This window comes from Procambarus clarkii, chromosome 17 (assembly GCF_040958095.1).
Source record: "Procambarus clarkii isolate CNS0578487 chromosome 17, FALCON_Pclarkii_2.0, whole genome shotgun sequence".
NCBI classification, from domain to species: domain Eukaryota; kingdom Metazoa; phylum Arthropoda; class Malacostraca; order Decapoda; family Cambaridae; genus Procambarus; species Procambarus clarkii.
The window spans coordinates 36629683-36647370 of record NC_091166.1 but is presented as its reverse complement, the minus strand read 5'-3'; the positions used below and the strand labels follow the sequence as shown (position 1 = coordinate 36647370).

General features: G+C 43.7%; 1 protein-coding gene across 1 annotated transcript in view; it reads right to left on the bottom strand.

Annotated features, from left to right (window-relative positions):
• Positions 1–1850: 1850 nt before the first annotated feature.
• The window catches only part of LOC123772384 (glutamate receptor ionotropic, kainate glr-3), a 48856-nt gene continuing 33018 nt past the window's right edge, over positions 1851–17688 (bottom strand). The window contains exons 2-7 of the mRNA XM_045765482.2: positions 13139–13624; positions 8157–8307; positions 5188–5371; positions 3722–3909; positions 2924–3323; positions 1851–2276 (exon numbers count right to left, since the gene is read on the bottom strand). Of these exons, the coding sequence (XP_045621438.1) occupies positions 2013–2276; positions 2924–3323; positions 3722–3909; positions 5188–5371; positions 8157–8307; positions 13139–13289 (1338 nt within the window). The 5' untranslated portion in view covers positions 13290–13624 and the 3' untranslated portion in view covers positions 1851–2012. The remainder of the gene's footprint in view (positions 2277–2923; positions 3324–3721; positions 3910–5187; positions 5372–8156; positions 8308–13138; positions 13625–17688) is intronic.

The window sequence follows — 17688 nt, the reverse complement described above, 5'->3', positions numbered from 1 at the left end:
GTAGTGAAGCAACCACGGGTAGTTATCGTGACATCTCAGCTGGAACTTAATGAATACAAATCGATTGCATTCACTACCGGCGTTTGTATTCGTTTTACCGACGCGCTCGTATGACACGAGGTGTAATGAGGTGTGAGGGAGTGTATTGTGAGCTATACTGAGGTGTGACGGAGTGTATTGTGAGCTATACTGAGGTGTGACGGAGTGTATTGTGAGCTATACTGAGGTGTGAGGGAGTGTATTGTGAGCTATACTGAGGTGTGACGGAGTGTATTGTGAGCTATACTGAGGTGTGACGGAGTGTATTGTGAGCTATACTGAGGTATGACGGAGTGTATTGTGAGCTATACCGAGGTGTGACGGAGTGTATTGTGAGCTATACTGAGGTGTGACGGAGTGTATTGTGAGCTATACTGAGGTGTGACGGAGTGTATTGTGAGCTATACTGAGGTGTAAGGAAGTGTATTGTGAGCTATACTGAGGTGTGAGGGAGTGTATTGTGAGCTATACCGAGGTGTGACGGAGTGTATTGTGAGCTATACTGAGGTGTGACGGAGTGTATTGTGAGCTATACTGAGGTGTAAGGAAGTGTATTGTGAGCTATACCGAGGTGTGAGGGAGTGTATTGTGAGCTATACCGAGGTGTGAGGGAGTGTATTGTGAGCTATACTGAGGTGTGAGGGAGTGTATTGTGAGCTATACTGACGTGTGAGGGAGTGTATTGTGAGCTATACTGACGTGTGAGGGAGTGTATTGTGAGCTATACTGAGGTGTGAGGGAGTGTATTGTGAGCTATACTGAGGTGTGAGGGAGTGTATTGTGAGCTATACTGAGGTGTGAGGGAGTGTATTGTGAGCTATACTGAGGTGTGAGGGAGTGTATTGTGAGCTATACTGACGTGTGAGGGAGTGTATTGTGAGCTATACTGAGGTGTGAGGGAGTGTATTGTGAGCTTCGTTGCTGCTCAAAAGACAACTTGAGCATATAAGTGATGTAACCCATGTCGAGTCCAAGCTTTCTCGACGCAAGGACAAGATGTAAATACGTGAAAAGCTATCAATCAATTGACCAATGTAGATGTCAATGTTAAAACACTCACTTGGGCTGTTTAGGTGGCTGGCAGGGTTTGGGTGGAGTGAGGGGGGGAGTTTGGGTGGAGTGAGGGGGGAACCGCTGTGGTGTTGGAGGAAACCGTTGTGGTGGGGGGTAGGGGTGATCAGATGCGTTTCCCCATCTCACCTGTAACAAGAAACTCCAACTCCCTCCTCCTCTTCCCAAGTGTAAAATCATGTTTCCCAGGACCCAAAAATAAACGCCTCGGGACAATACTCACCATCACACTCTGCCCCTCACCAACAACGAAAGCTTTAAGTCTTCCTGTTATACAGAAGTGCTTAAAATTTCAAGTCAGTATGAAGAGGCAAGACTCCCTCCCCCTGCCGTGAGCTGTGGAGACGAATGTGTGTCCTAGGAGGAGGGAAGGAGATATTCATCACCAGCATCACCCGCAACACCCGCACCCGCAACACCCGCACTCGCAACACCCGCACTCGCAACACCCGCACTCGCAACACCCGCACTCACAACACCCGCACCCACAACACCCGCACCCACAACACCCGCACCCACAACACCCGCACTCGCAACACCCGCACTCGCAACACCCGCAAAAAATCATTCCATTATGTATCTCCATATTGGGTATTCTTAATAACAATAATAATCATCATATTTTATCAGTAATAAAAATAATAGTCAAATGTAACATTTAAATCACATTAATCTCATATTACTTTCAAAAGTATCTAAAATATTAATTAATATGGTATCTAACGAATTAATTAACAATAATATAATTATTAAAATTTTATTTATTTTGTATGTGGATGCTGTAAATGAGTTTAGCCAGTCACCAAATATAATATTAAACGCTTATAAAAATCTTTTTCCCCAAAACAATGTTAATTGTTTCACACAATGCCTCACTAACACTTATAGGCATAATATGATGATCAGATGAAGATCGAAACGCCCTTTCCCTGAGGCTTGTACATTACATCGTCCTCCATAAACCCTTTCACTGCGCAAGGCGTTGGAAGCGCCATTACTACTCTGCTTAGTCTCGTGTCTTGTGAGGCCGGGCGCGGAGGGCGCTGAAGGTGGAAAAACTTCTCTAAGAGAAATACTAAGGCAGCCAGCGATGATCCAAGGGCCATCAGCAGGAAGGGCCCTTGGAGATGACGAATCGACAGCGCCCGGGGTTCGGATCTCGTGGTCTGTGGAGGGAGGGTATGGCGTTAGTCGACGAGGAACATGCGACTTGATGGGGTCGCTCCAGGTGTGTGGGGTCATGGGTTAGCTCCAGGTGTGTGTATGTGGTCATGGGAGATGGTCCCACATTAGGGGAAGGGGTGCTGAGTTAGCTCAGATTCTGATAATACAGCAATAGAGAAAATATATTTATTTTAAAAACAATAACCTTACACTTAGACACCAAGATTCAAATTCAACATTTCACCTAAGATATACAACATACGATATCTAAACCACACATCAGAAGATGATACGACGACGTTTCGGTCCGTCCTGAACCATTATCATGTGGTGTAATTGACTTGATAATGGTCCAGGACGGACCAAAATGTCGTCGTTTCTCCATTTTCTGGTGTGTGGTTTGGATATCGTAACTTCAGCCACGATATTTTCACTCATCGCCTGCATATGCAAGATATCGTCGCAGAATTCTTACTAAACTTCACTTAACTGATGGGTAAAGAGAACTATATAAAAACTATATAAATTGATAACATTAAACAAATACATATTTCCCTTGGCACATTCCCTCGGGGGTCAAAGAGCCGAAGCTCAACCCCCGCTCAAGCACAACTAATTAAATACATTCCCGCATCATAATTTGTGTTACCTTGCTTTCCTTTTTCTTCAGTTCCTCCATAATATTGAAGTACCACTTTTGGACGAGGCCGGCCTCCACCAACCGCCGGAGCCCCACATCGAACTTGTGTCTCCAGGGAGTGTTCTTGCGGAAGAAGAATACCAGGTTGCCCTCGTACAGCTGGTCCTTAAGAGTGTAGACCTCGCTACCGTGGCCTAATGAGGTGTAGAGGTTTAGCATGTAGGAGAACGTCTCGGTGTGGACGTGGGTGCCCGCTAACACCTTCTTAACACATCCGGATTGGCCGCCGTAGGCTTCGCTGAGAATCTGGGGAACCAGATCCAGTTTGGCGCCAAGTTTGGCCAGCACCGGATTCGTCGATGTGGCCAACGCCTCCGGAACGAACTCGCCGTAGTCCAGCATACACAGCCTAGTGAACACGTATCCCTTAAAATATTATGTATAAATGCACATTATTGCACATAGCCAGTATTTGTTCAACCTGTTCTCTCAACTAGGTCTCATTTTGCACATTACGATCCCCAATGTACAAATTACAGACTACTGCGAGACCTAGCAGCTAAAAATATCCACGTTTTGTATGTATCGGTTAACTAGGTTAGGTGGGTTGCTTGGGTTCATGAGTTCCTCGTTAGGCTAGCACTTTGTATTTTGAACGTTGTGGAAAATCAAGAGAATGGCCTGAATTGTTAATCATGGCATACGTGTATATATGTATACTACGAGGACCCAATTTACTCCACACCCGAACATAGTCAAGTCTCACCATAAATTAAGTATTCGAAACATAGTCCAAGAGCACTTTACCTGAGTTTGCTGTTGGCGAGCTCGCTGACGGTGTTGATCCTGGAGGGGTAGACAGGCACGGTCAACACAGCGATGAGGTTACTGGTGTAGGAGATGTCGAGGATCCAGGCGGAGAACCACCACACGCCCAGGAAGACCCGCACCAACCACCATGGAGGTACCTTCGTCAGCGACTGTCCCACTATACCCTGTTGCAGGTTACGAACTGTTCTGTAGTCACTTACGCAAAGGATGAGGAGGCTTTGTATAATAATTACAAATTAAAATACTATATTCATAAATGTTTATTTATGAATATATAATTTAGTGTAAATTTACTGCAAATTTGTATAAATTGGCTGCAAATTTCTGTAAATATACTGCAAATTTGCTTAAATTTACTGCAAATTTGTGAAAACTAATCACGAGAGAAATTCATATTAATAACATATGTAATATATATGTAATTATAAACTGTATACTCAAGATTTAGAAGCCGCATTTATCAAGGATTTTAAAATCATTACTTGTCAAATTATTTATCTGAAACTATGATCGTAACAACTTACTCAAATCGTCACAATAATTGCTATTCTCAACGGGTGGTACAGCGGTCTAAATTACACTTTGCATATTCGGTATAAAAGGAGTAACATTTAGTCTATAATTTAGAGTGTGATATATGCACTATTAGAAAAACAAGGCGTAGCTTGCCTTTAGAGCAGTGACAAATATTGTCACACTTTACATTATAAAAGTTACACTTTACATTACATTACGTCAAAGAAGACAGTATCAAAGTGTTAGTGAGGATCCACAAGTCCTTCTCTGAATACTTTGTATTTTCTTCGAGGATATGGGGCCCTACACTTACATCAATTGTGAAGTCGCAGTCGACATTACTTAAGACACATTAGCCATTACATTTATCAATGACGCTGACCAGACCGTCATTACAGATTACCACCTGGAACTGGTTCAGTTGTTAAGGGCCTTAGCTGTATAATATAGGTAATGAAGAAATAATAGATAATTGCCAAATATATTTACATCTCAGAGTAAGGATTTCATGACTAGTTGGTGACCTAATTTTAACTCTCTCCATAACACGGAGTTAGGTTTTGATTGCATTACATTAAGATTAATGCGAGGCTACAATCTTTTAGGTTATTAATGCTAGGCTACACTCTTTTAGGGTAAGAGTAATATGAAGCTACTATGTAGGAAAGATGTGATGATAGCCTGGTATATAAGTAACTGCAGACTGAAGTCCATTTTGTGGTGTAAATCAGAAGAATAAAGAGAAAGATTGACAAAATATGATAATACACAAAATACAATAATAATTACTGAAGAGTTATATACATTACATGTGGCAGCTGCAGATGTTTTTTCAAGCAGAGTAACATTAATAATTGATTGTTTTTGTCGATCATGGCTGTATAGAACCACTCCTGCAGGAAGCCACAGTTCCGTGCTGCTCTTACCCGTAAGATAGACATGAGGCTGACGAGGAGGGTGAAACGAGACCTCCTGAAGTTGAGGAGGTAGAATGTGAGGCCGGCGACGATGACCACGCCCAGTACCCCCGCCCACACCATGCCCGTGTATGGGTACATCAGATTCCTCCAACGTGGCAGTGGAGGCGGCACCCTCAACATCAGCCCGAACCTATACACAGGTACGGCACATCAGTCACAAGACGTGTTTACAAGTGCACATTGAACGTGATCCCAGCAAACACTAACTGCAATTCTATTACGTTCTTAAAACGTTAAGCAAAAGCAAAACATGTATTTGTTAGAATGTATCAGAGGAAATATTGAAGCAATGCCATGGGATCCTAGGTTTGACAATAGCTAAGAATTATACACAGGGTTTTATTATACATTTACACGGGGACCAACTATATTATACATGTAGATTTATTGGAGCGAAGAGTAAGAATTGGGGAATAAATGTAGTTACTTGGCATGCAGGTCCTTGATTATCATTACAACCCATTTGACTTTTAGGGCTGCAAGATTTACACACAATTGTTCAATAAATCTGCAACGCAGGAGATCTTTTGTCACATGACAAAAGAACCCAGACACACGCATTATCAATATCAGTAACTATATTTGGAAGACACCATTACTGCACTCATTATCGTTTATCAAGTAGCACCTAAGGGTACTAAATGGGCACCACCTCTGGCTGGAAGAAGGTTCTGTCTGTGAGAAAACTTAACATGAAGCATTAGAGGGGATTTTTAAGTCCCCTCTAATGCAGTTTCCCTGTTCTTTTGTCCTACCAGTTCCTTGCTGTTATCTTATGGTGCTTTCGGTGATCAATGTCCCTGCGGCCCGGTCTCCGACCAGGCCTCCTGGTTGGTGGTCTGGTCAACTGGGCTTGGACGTCTCTCCTCCTCTTCGTGTTTTGTTATATTTTATAACTTACAAGTAATGCATTAGTGAATATAATGAAATGTTAAATATTGTGGATCTTTTGAAGCTCCTCAGCTTCTGCAGAGAACCCGAGAACACAGGCGTTTCCCCTCTGAATCGCCACACAGAGGTGCTAAAAACAGGAATCTAGCAGCTCTTGGGTTTCTTGGTAGTGCCAATGAGCTTAGAACCCAATTCTTTGAGAAACCTCAAGGCATCCCTTGATTCAACAAGATTCACAGTTTCAGTCGAGTTAAACAACAGTCGTTTGTACTTATTCACTTCCTGTGGTCTCAACGATCTATTTTTTGCTGTCTTCGGGAGTCGTCCTCATAGACGACCTTTCCCTATCATCTACATGGGGGTCAAAACACCGCACTTAAAACAATTCAGCACAATATCTAGCGAAACACCTTTTTCTAAAAATACAAAACTCTATTAGATCACCATAAACTAAGACCAACAAGTGTCAGTTTTCATCGGTATAATAATATTGCCAACAATATTGCAAGCAAATGTATACACAGAGCATGTTCGGTGAACATTTGCAATATGCAATGAGCAAGCTGGAATCACCATCATCAAGGCAATTCTGATCAAGCGATGCAGGAAATGGCATTCTACCGGGAACACTAGAAGCGCAGTGTTCGACCCCAGCAAGGTCGTAGGTGGGTAGACGACCTTGATGGGATCGTAGGTGTCTGGAACATTACACCCTCCACCACAGCTGCCTACGCCCTAAGTGTTGTACTTTTGTTTTCTAGTACATTAAATTGAAACAGAAAAAAAATATTAATAAAGCCTTTGTGAAAATTTAAGAATAAAAGTTGGACACTCGGTATTGTTTGCATACTGATAAGGGCTTTTGTTTAGTCTCTCCTGCGACACGTTGCTCAAGACTACACTGCTCAGCACCACACCATGATGCAAGAACCGCCCCACAACAGTCTCTAAAACCGAGAAATTTGTCCATGTGTGGGTGAACCAGTTACTAATCATCCACCTCACACCCATCCACTGGGTGGTGGAGAAGCTTATAGTCACATAATGCATTACCTAGCCGAGCGGACAGCACACTGGACTTATGATCCTGTGGTCCCGGGTTCGATCCCGGGCGCCGGCGAGAAACAATGGGCAGTTTCTTTCACCCTATGCCCCCGTTACCTAGCAGTAAAATAGGTACCTGGGTGTTAGTCAGCTGTCACGGGCTGTTTCCTGGGGGTGGAGGCCTGGTCGAGGACCGGGCCGCGGGGACACTAAAGCCCCGAAATCATCTCAAGATAACCACACATTGGATATCTGGCTAAAATTCTAGGCAGGACATTTTGAATGAAGAAGAGTATGAACAAACGAGGCGTACTCTGGAGCACACGTCGTACACCGTGTCAAATCCGACTATGAAATTAGCGTCGTACACCGAAAAGAAATACTCTTGGTCCAACAGCCTGGTGGACCAAGCTCTCACAAGCCAAGCCTGGCCTCGGGCCTGGCTTGGGGGAGGAGTAGATGAACTCCCAGAACCCCATCAAGCAGGTACCAAGCAAACCCCGTTAACAACATCCCGGGGAAGCTCTCGAAGCTGTTCACGTCTGATGAATGTGAACATTTCCTATATTCAAAATAGTAGTTCTGCACAACGCAGCCGTGATACGCTTAAACAATAATGGAGGGAGAGAGAGAGAGAGACAGACAGACAGAGACAGACAGAGACAGAGACAGACAGAGACAGAGACAGACAGAGACAGAGACAGACAGAGACAGACAGAGACAGACAGAGACAGAGACAGACAGAGACAGACAGAGACAGACAGAGACAGAGACACAGACAGAGACAGAGACACAGACAGAGACACAGACAGACAGAGACAGAGACAGACAGAGACAGACAGAGACAGAGACAGACAGACACAGACAGAGACACAGACAGACAGAGACAGACAGACAGAGACAGAGACAGTCGGAGACAGAGACAGACAGAGACAGAGACAGACAGAGACAGAGACATACAGAGACAGAGACTTACTGACCCTTCAGTTTTGTAAGGCACAGAATAGTGGAAGTCATGTGCCCGCTTCTCTATAATGAGGAAGTAGTTGACCGCCATATCCTTGTCCCCCCGATACAGGTCCCCCAGCATCCCCGTCCACGTGCCGTTCTCGTTCTTGTCCCCCCACTCACCTGTCGGACACACACACACACGTGACCTCATAATTAGGTTAGGGGGGTTGCTTGGGTTTGTATGTTTCTGGTTAGGTTAGAAGGACGGATTTTGTACGGAGTGGCAAGTCAGAACCGCCTTCATAGTTGGGGGTGACCATCAGCACAGAGAAAATGGGGGGAGCAGTTAAATATATGAAATGGGGGGAGCAGTTAAATATATGAAATGGGGGGGGAGCAGTTAAATATATGAAATGGGGGGGGGGAGCAGTTAAATACATGAAATGGGGAAGCAGTTAAATACATGAAATGGGGAAGCAGTTAAATACATGAAATGGGGGAGCAGTTAAATATATGTAACAGCTACAAATATATACCTATTACATATATTGTTTACATATTTTGTAACCTAACATTACAGAGAACCTACACAATCACGCTTGCCTGGGTTCGACTCCATGCTGGGCGAGACGTGTGTACGCCTTACTCTTAAACCTGATGCCGATGTTCACCTAGCAGTAAATAGGCACACAGGGGAGTCAGACAACTGTTGTGGTTGGCATCCTGGAAAACAAAAAAAAGCTTGCCTATGCCGGCTTTGCATGATGACACTGTGCAATATTATATATTATATATTATATATATATATATATATATATATATATATATATATATATATATATATATATATATATATATATATATATATATATATATATGTCGTACCTAGTAGCCAGAACGCAATTCTCAGCCTACTATGCATGGCCCGATTTGCCTAATAAGCGAAGTTTTCCTGAATTAATATATTTTCTCTATTTTTTTTCTTATGAAATGATAAAGCTACCCATTTCATTATGTATGAGGTCAATTTTTTTTCATTAGAGTTAAAATTAACGTAGATATATGACCAAACCTAACCAACCCTACCTAACCTAACCTAACCCATCTTTATAGGTTAGGTTGAGTTAGGTAGCGGAAAAAGTTAGGTTAGGTTAGGTTAGGTAGGTTAGGTAGTCGAAAAAACATTAATTCATGAAAACTTGGCTTATTAGCCAAATCGGGCCTTGCAGAGTAGGCCAAGAAGTGAGTTCTGGCTATTAGGTACGACATATATATATATATATATATATATATATATATATATATATATATATATATATATATATATATATATATATATATATATATATATATATATATATATATGTTGAGTACTCAACATAGTACACACACACACACACACACAGAGCTGGTGGGGAGTTGGTGGCTGAGTGGACAGCACGCTCGGCACATAATCCTGTGGACCGGGGTTCGATTCCAGGCGCCGGCAAGAAACATATGCAGAGTTTCTTTCACCCCGATGCTTCTGTTACCTAGCAGTAAATAGGTACCTGGGAGTTAGACAGCTATTACGGGCTGCTTCCTGGCTGTGTGTACTCACCTACTTGTGCTTACCTAGTTGTGCTTGCGGGGGTTGAGCTCTGGCTCTTTGATCCCACCTCTCAACTGTCAATCAACTGGTGTACAGATTCCTGAGCCTACTGGGCTCTATCATATCTACATTTGAAACTGTGTATGGAGTCAGCCTTCACCACATCACTTCCTAATGCATTCCATCTGTTAACTACTCTGACACTGAAAAAGTTCTTTCTAACGTCCCTGTGGCTCATTTGGGTACTCATTTTCCACCTGAGGTCCCCTTGTTCGCGTACCATCCGTGTTAAACAGTTTATCTTTATCTTCCCTGTCAATTTCTCTGAGAATTTTATAGGTCGTGATCATGTCTCCCCTTACTCTTCTGTCTTCTAGTGTCGTGAGGTGCATTTCTCGCAGCCTTCCTTTGTAACTCATGCCTCTTAGTTCTTGGACTAGCCTAGTGGCATATCTCTGAACTTTTTCCAGCTTCACCTTGTGCTTGACAAGGCACGGGCTCCATGCTGGGGCCGCATACTCCAGGATTGGTCTTACATATGTGGTATACAAGGTTCTGAATAATTCCTTACGCAGGTTCCTGAAGGCAGTTCTGATGTTAGCCAGCCTCGCATACGTCGCAGACGTAATTCTTTTTATGTGGGCTTCAGGAGACAGGTTTGGTGTGATATCAACTCCTAGATCTTTCTCTCTGTGCGTTTTATGAAGTACTTCATTTCCCATTCGGTATCTGTGTGTGTGTGCGTGTGTGTGCGCGTGTGTGTGTGTGTGTGTGTGTGTGTGTGTGTGTGTGTGTGTGTGTGTGTAATTACCTAAGTGTAATTACCTAAGTGTAGTTACAGGATGAGAGCTACGCTTGTGGTGTCCCGTCTTCCCAGCACTCTTTGTCATATAACGCTTTGAAACTACTGACGGTCTTGGCCTCCACCACCTTCTCACTTAACTTGTTCCAACCGTCTATTTGCGAAGGTGAATTTTCTTATATTTCTTCGGCATCTGTGTTTAGCTAGTTTAAATCTATGACCTCTTGTTCTTGAAGTTCCATGTGTGTGTGTGTGTGTGTGTGTGTGTGTGTGTGTGTGTGTGTGTGTGTGTGTGTGTGTGTGTGAGAGAAAAAAAAAACTGCAAGCACAACTAGGTGAATACAGATAAACATTTACACATGCTTGTTAATTTACACATGCTGGGTTAATTTACATATGCTGGTTAGCATATTAACTGATATGTCCGCGTCTTTTGTTGAAAATAAACTGTCCTCAGCATATTCATGAAGCCTATCTATGATTATCAAAACAAACGTTTAACACAATCTGTACTGTATTCCAAGTGGCTTTGACTAATATTTTAATTGTATTACCGAGGCACGGTACCGAGGGTACGGTACCCTCAGAATTGGTTGCAAGACCGAGGCAAGACTGAATATAATTGTCATACAGATTTATACACAGTTCTGGAGGCATGATGATGCCCTTCTTGCTTACTACAAAACCCCCTGCAAGTCTGCAAATAAAAATGATAAGATGGTGTATTATACTTACTACGAGGGTAGAAACGTTGCAAGGGCTGAAACGCTACGAGGATTGAAACGTTACCAGGGCTGAATCATAACAGGCACATAATCGGTTCAGGAACTGAATCATAAGTTAAGCAAATATCCACCTATATTCGTAAATTATTCACACCACGCTTCCCCCCCTCTCTCCTATCCCTGTCTTTCTCCTCTCCTATTCGTCTTCCTATTCCATTTCCTTCCTTCCTCCTCTCCCTCCCTCCCTATGTCCCCCTCCTTTAGGGGCGCCAGTATAGTCATGACAGTGCTAAACTGCAGCGAGAATGATCCATATTTAATGCAGTAAGGCTCACGCACTCCCAAAGACGCTAGGAGTTTATCATTCTTAGATACTAAATAAGAAAGGCGGTGGTGATTAAAAGCCAAACGTAGTTATACAAATGATAAACAGTCCATAACTACAGGTGTGTTTTATCAGACCTTGTAGGACGTTACAGGGAGCCTTTTACATAATGTTTGTATTTGTTGTACTCAAGGTGTTACGGGGTTGTTACAGGCGAGAGCTGACTTAATTGGGCCTCGGTAAGAGACAGCGTTGTTGCACTTTCTTGAAGACTTGGCTTAGTGGAACTTCGAACTACTGCCCCCCCCCCCCCCCCACCCTCGACACAGGATGCAACCCCCACAACAGTTGTCTAACTCCCAGGTACCTATTTACTGCTAGGTGAACAAAGGTATTAGGTGCAAGGAAATGTGCCCAACCATTTCTACCTCGCCCCGGGAACACCCAACAGAGTCGAGAACGAGGTTTCTAAATTCTCAGGATTAAATTTTATCATCGCTCTCTGTACGTGTTTTCTAAATTCTTTTCCGGTGGCTTTCTAAACGGTGACCAAAGCTTTAGTGATCTAAATCTAAATCAGATGATCTAAATGAAGATTAACAAGGGCGAGATGAAGCTGAAAATGACACACTTCGTTTTTAATAACGTATCTGGGTTCGAATCCCAGCATCCTATTTGCGGTTTTTCTTGTTTTCGAAAATGTACACAGTAAATGTCTGAAGAGCCTAAGTAATCATACCTTGAGATGATTTCGGGGCCTAGCGTCCCCGCGGCCCGTTCCTCGACCAGGACTTCTGGTTGCTGGGCTGGTCAACCAGGCTGTTGGAAGCCAAGATATTTATCCTCGTTCAGAATTAGCAGTAGAAGGGTTAAGCTTATATCCGGTTGCTCTATCGCCACCACCACCTACGCTCAGAACTCAACATATGTGAAGACAAAAAATGCATCTGATAATCTCTCAATTAATTTCAAAGATTATCTAACCCATCTTTTTGCGATTTTGAGTCTTTTTAAAGTCTTTTCTAGATCTCTAATTTATAATCTGCAAACTTTCAACTACTGCTGTTCATTCCTGTCTAAATTGTTAATATATATATAAGGTAAATAACAGAGGTACTAGGACAGCTAAGAGACGAGTTAGAATTAGTTACTAATTCTAACTTACTCTATTAAGACAAATCCTCCGTTTTCTTTTAAATAACTACGTTCCTATCCATCTTTGGGTAACCCCTTAATACCATAGATTCGTTGACCTTCAACGTTCTCGGTTACATTGCAATCACCATTCCCCCCCACCCCCCTTTCCTTGCAACTTTTTAACACGTTTTGGTAGTTGCATTTTAGATAATCATCCGGAACTGTTATATGCTTTTATATACTTTTTTGTTTTTCAGTAAGAACCTTTTACTATCTTGTTCGTGTATTTAGGGTCAATGGTGTTGGAGATTGAAGATTGTTATGTATGTAATGTTTCGGAAGCTTTAAATATTTTATCTTTAATTGTACTGAAAACTTCATCTACAATTAGATATCTAATTGATAGTAAAAACTTGTGATACAATACTTACGATCTGAAGACTTATTGGTGTAGGTGTAGGTGAAGTTAAGACGCGCAGCCAAGACATCCATTATTCTCTTGTTGGCCCCATCGACGCTGCCGTCTTGCCTCCTGAAGAACAACGGCGAATCATCGAGGTCCGTCGACAAATTAATCGTCATGTTGCCGAAATTTTGGAACCTATCGTAAAAGAGGCGGTGCCAGGTAGGGAAGGCATCCGGGTGCCAGGTGCCGAGGGTGTGTCGCCTCGGCGCGTGGTTGTAGTCGGGGAGGTAGGTGACAACATCGTAGACGGGCCGCCATGGGTCGCCATAAGGGAAGTGCGGGCAGAGGAGAGCCGCTGAAGGGGTTTGCTGGTAGAGAAGGGATGACAGTAGGCGCTTGGCCCCGCAGTTCCTGGCCACGACGAGCACCAGGACGGCCTTGGGCGACCACCAGGACGGGGGACGCCATGCCGACCACCACCAGACCTGCGAGATCACCGCCACCACCACTCCTGTAAAGTCACCAACACATTAGTTTTACATCCCATCCTCCGAATTGACAGTACGTTTTAATACCAAGTGTAATAAGTACTTTTCCTTACTGTCATACATAGTACATAAATGCACGTATGGGCAATTATGTACTATGAAGCAGCTATACTTCATATACTTATGAAGCAGCCCGTAGCAGCTGTCTAATTCCCAGGTAACTATATACTGCTAGATGAACAGGAGCATCAGGGGTGAAATAAACTATGCCCATTTGTTTCCAACCCCGCGGGGATCGAACCCGGAACCTCATGACTACGAATCCCGAGCGCTATCCACTCAGCCGCCAGGCCCCCCCCCCCCTCGATGGGCTCTTGTGCACATCGTCTATATTTCGACGACACTTCGGCATCCTCAAGGACATGATTTCCTTGGGTAACAACAGGTTGTTCCAAGTATTTTAAGAAGTCCGGAAGGAACACTGACCTGGCCAGCTGCTACTTGAGTCCCCAGTAACACTGCCCCCCCCCCCCAAGTAACACTACCGCCGGCTTCTCGATCCCTGTTACGTATCGTCCGGGAACTACACGACAAGAACGACACTTTGTGCTGACAGCTGCTCCGAACATCGGAACATGAAAAGTTCCTCCCAAATATAAGCAATTTTAGGCCAAATATATGCAATTCTAGGCCAAATATATGCAATTCTAGGCCAAATATATGCAATTCTAGTCCTACTATATGTAATTTTATGCCAAATATAAGCAATTCTAGGCCTCTGCTCTAATAAATTATAGATATAAATTTATATCTATAATTTATATAAGGATTAGGAGGAGAAGATAAGTTAAGGCCTCTCTCTCGGCCTTTAAAGAACCACTAGAACAAACAGACAGTTTTAAGGGTGAAACAGTACACGTTGTGTACGTGTACTTCACAGTCGCAACACGTATTATAATATTTTAAGGAAATGCCGACTCGTTTTTACATGCAACCTTCCAGTCGTTTTAATAGGAGCGAATACTTTATTCTCGCCTCCAGGCTGGCCTATGAAGCAATCAATTCGCGTGACACTAAGGACCTATTGCGCCTATTGCATAGCACTCGGCCGCTCGAGTGTAGCAACTTTTGCTGCAATGGCGTCTCGTGCTGGGATGTTTACCCCCCTGGGGCCCAGGTCGGTTAAAATACGGATTCAAAGGATCTTACTGGGCGCGAGAACTGCATTCTGGGTGTTGAAGACAGTCTCTGGGTTCTCCCGAGGCGCGCGCAGCAGAAGGGCGGGAGCTGCCATGGTCTCCAGCAGGTGGTCGAGGTCGAGGTGGTCCTCCACGGTCTCGTCTACGAGCAGGGTCACGTGGTGCTCGCTCAGAGGCCCTTCTGTGACCTCCGCCAGCACTCGGGCGGCCTCTGGCGACAGAACTGCCGCCCAGTCCGACGTCGTGCGTCTTGCGATCTCGTAACATAGCGTCAGAGGCGTGAGGCTTAACGCGGCGATTATGTTGTATACAGACATTCTCCCTCTAAGGCCGGCCAAGGCGACACAGTCTAGCAGGCGACACAGACTAGAAGGCGACACAGCCCAGCAGGCGACACAGCCCAGAAGGTGACACAGCCCAAAAGGCGACACAGCCCAAAAGGCGACACAGCCCAGAAGGTGACACAGCCCAGAAGGCGACACAGCCCAGAAGGCGACACAGCTCAGAAGGCGACACAGCCCAGAAGGCGACACAGCCCAAAAGGCGACACAGCCCAGAAGGTGACACAGCCCAGAAGGCGACACAGTCCAGAAGGCGACACAGTCCAGAAGGCGACACAGCAGCAGACTCGTCACGTTCAGAGGGGACTAGTGAGACGCAGCTCAACGCGGAACAGTCGACGCTTCTGTCGCTCGCCGCAGACTAAACACACACACAGGTTATAATTCCTTCTTGCTGGCGATCGATGAAGACATCATTGTAACTGCCTCATCAAGCAATCTAGCTCCTGCAGTCACCCCCTCACTCATCATATTACGCCAACAATTACACGTTGTATATTGAATTATTATGAACACTCACTATTCCATTTCCAGGAAAATTGACTTTACCAGACACCGGAACTGGTGTTTAATAGAGTCTTCCCTGACTCCCATCTTCCCAACACCAGCACAAAATGAGAGCATAAACTGAAGAAAACAGGCAATATAAATTAATCTGTCGGAAAAAAAAATGACAAACATGGCCTCGATAAATAACTCTATGCTTGTAGAATGGAGCGAAGCAGGAGGACAGATTAGGAAGGAATACCAGCGCTGTAGTGAAGGATAGCGGTGTCACTCCTGTATGCATCCCACACAAGCATAGCGTCAATAGAAGATTTTCTATCTTCTACCCAATAGAAGATCGTTTTTTAACAGCGTTATCTAAGAGAACTGGGGTCTGACCTCGCGTAAGGTCAGGTTGGGGTGGGAGGGGGGGGGAAGGTCACTGTAATATATTGCGTTTGAGCTGTAATATTTTTTTTTCCTCCGTGTATATTGCTTAAAAATTCATCCAAATCTTACAGCAATTACTTTTCTTGTTCGGCCAATCAATGTACACGCACGCAAGCAGTAGAAATACAGAGTTCAGGTCTTATTTGCAAAAATAATTAAGCAATAGAGTATTAACGTAACCCAGTTCTTTAATTGTGTGTGAGTTATTAATTATATAATATATATATATATATATATATATATATATATATATATATATATATATATATATATATACATATATATATATTAAAATCAGGCAGTTGGCACTCACGACACGACGTAGTTAATGACATCATTAACCAGAGACCTTGCCTCTGCCCAGTGTCCAGTAGAGAGAGAGCCTCACAACCAATTGAACCATAACTCTGTTAACTTTACTGGCCTATATGTAAAATATATATGAAGGTCTTGACACAACAAACGTTTAAATACATATTTAAATTAAATGGAATATGTAGCTACATAGAACAGATGATCGACATGATAACCACACCACACACCAGAAGACGAGGAGACGACGACGTTTCGGTCCGTCCTGGACCATTATCAAGTCGATTGTGGTTGGAGCGAGCTGTTGGTTCAGATTCAGGTACTCTGAACAAACAGTTCCAAGTAGCACGGTCTATGGCGAGCCCGTAGTGGACTTACCTGGCACAGGAGCGGGGTTAAAAGAGGAGCAAGTTGTTGTTGTTATAGATTCAGCTACCCGGAACAAGTTGCAAGTAGCACGGGCTATGGTGAGCCCGTAGTGGACTTACCTGGCACAGGAGCGTGGCAAGAGCAAGGGAGATAAGGCCATTAATTAAGGCAAGAGAGGTGAAGGAGGAAATTCCTAGAGGAAGGGTAGAACAAGGCGAAAGGAATGGATGGGATGGGTGTAATACTGGGATACAAGAAGGGAGGAAATAACGGGTATATGAATAGGAACGAATGAACAAGACGAGAAAGAAAGAGAAAAAGGATGAGTAGGCTTGTGCAAGGTCACGTTTGTTAGAAAGGTTAGAGCATTTATGTACTGTGGAAGAGAAGAGTCAACAGCAACAAAGCCAGGACTCAGGATCATGTTGGGAAGGTTGTGTATCAGAGCCGAGTCGACACGACGGCGTCTGTGTAGAGGCAGGAAGGATAATTTTAGAAGAAGACCAATCAATAGCATGATTAGAATCTGTAACACGACAGAAGAGAGCGTCGTCTCCTCCTCATCATCATCTTCTGATGAGTGATTTAGTCATCATATCTTCAGCCACGTTATTGTGACTCATCGTCAGGTGATCGATTCACTTTTGTGAATCAAAAGTGAAGCGTTTTCTTCACCGTAGTTTATTATTTTACTTATTTATTCATTTAAATATACAAGAGTTCTTACATTCTTGTACAGCCACTAGTACGCGTAGCGTTACGGGCAAGTCCTTAATGCTATGTTCCCTGGGATACGACCCCGCGAAGAATCGTTTAACAACCAGGCACCTATTTTACTGTTGAGTTAAACAGAGGCTACAGTTAAGGATTTGCGCCCCGTAAATCCTCCCCGGCCAGGATACGAACCCATGACATAGCGCTCGCGGATCG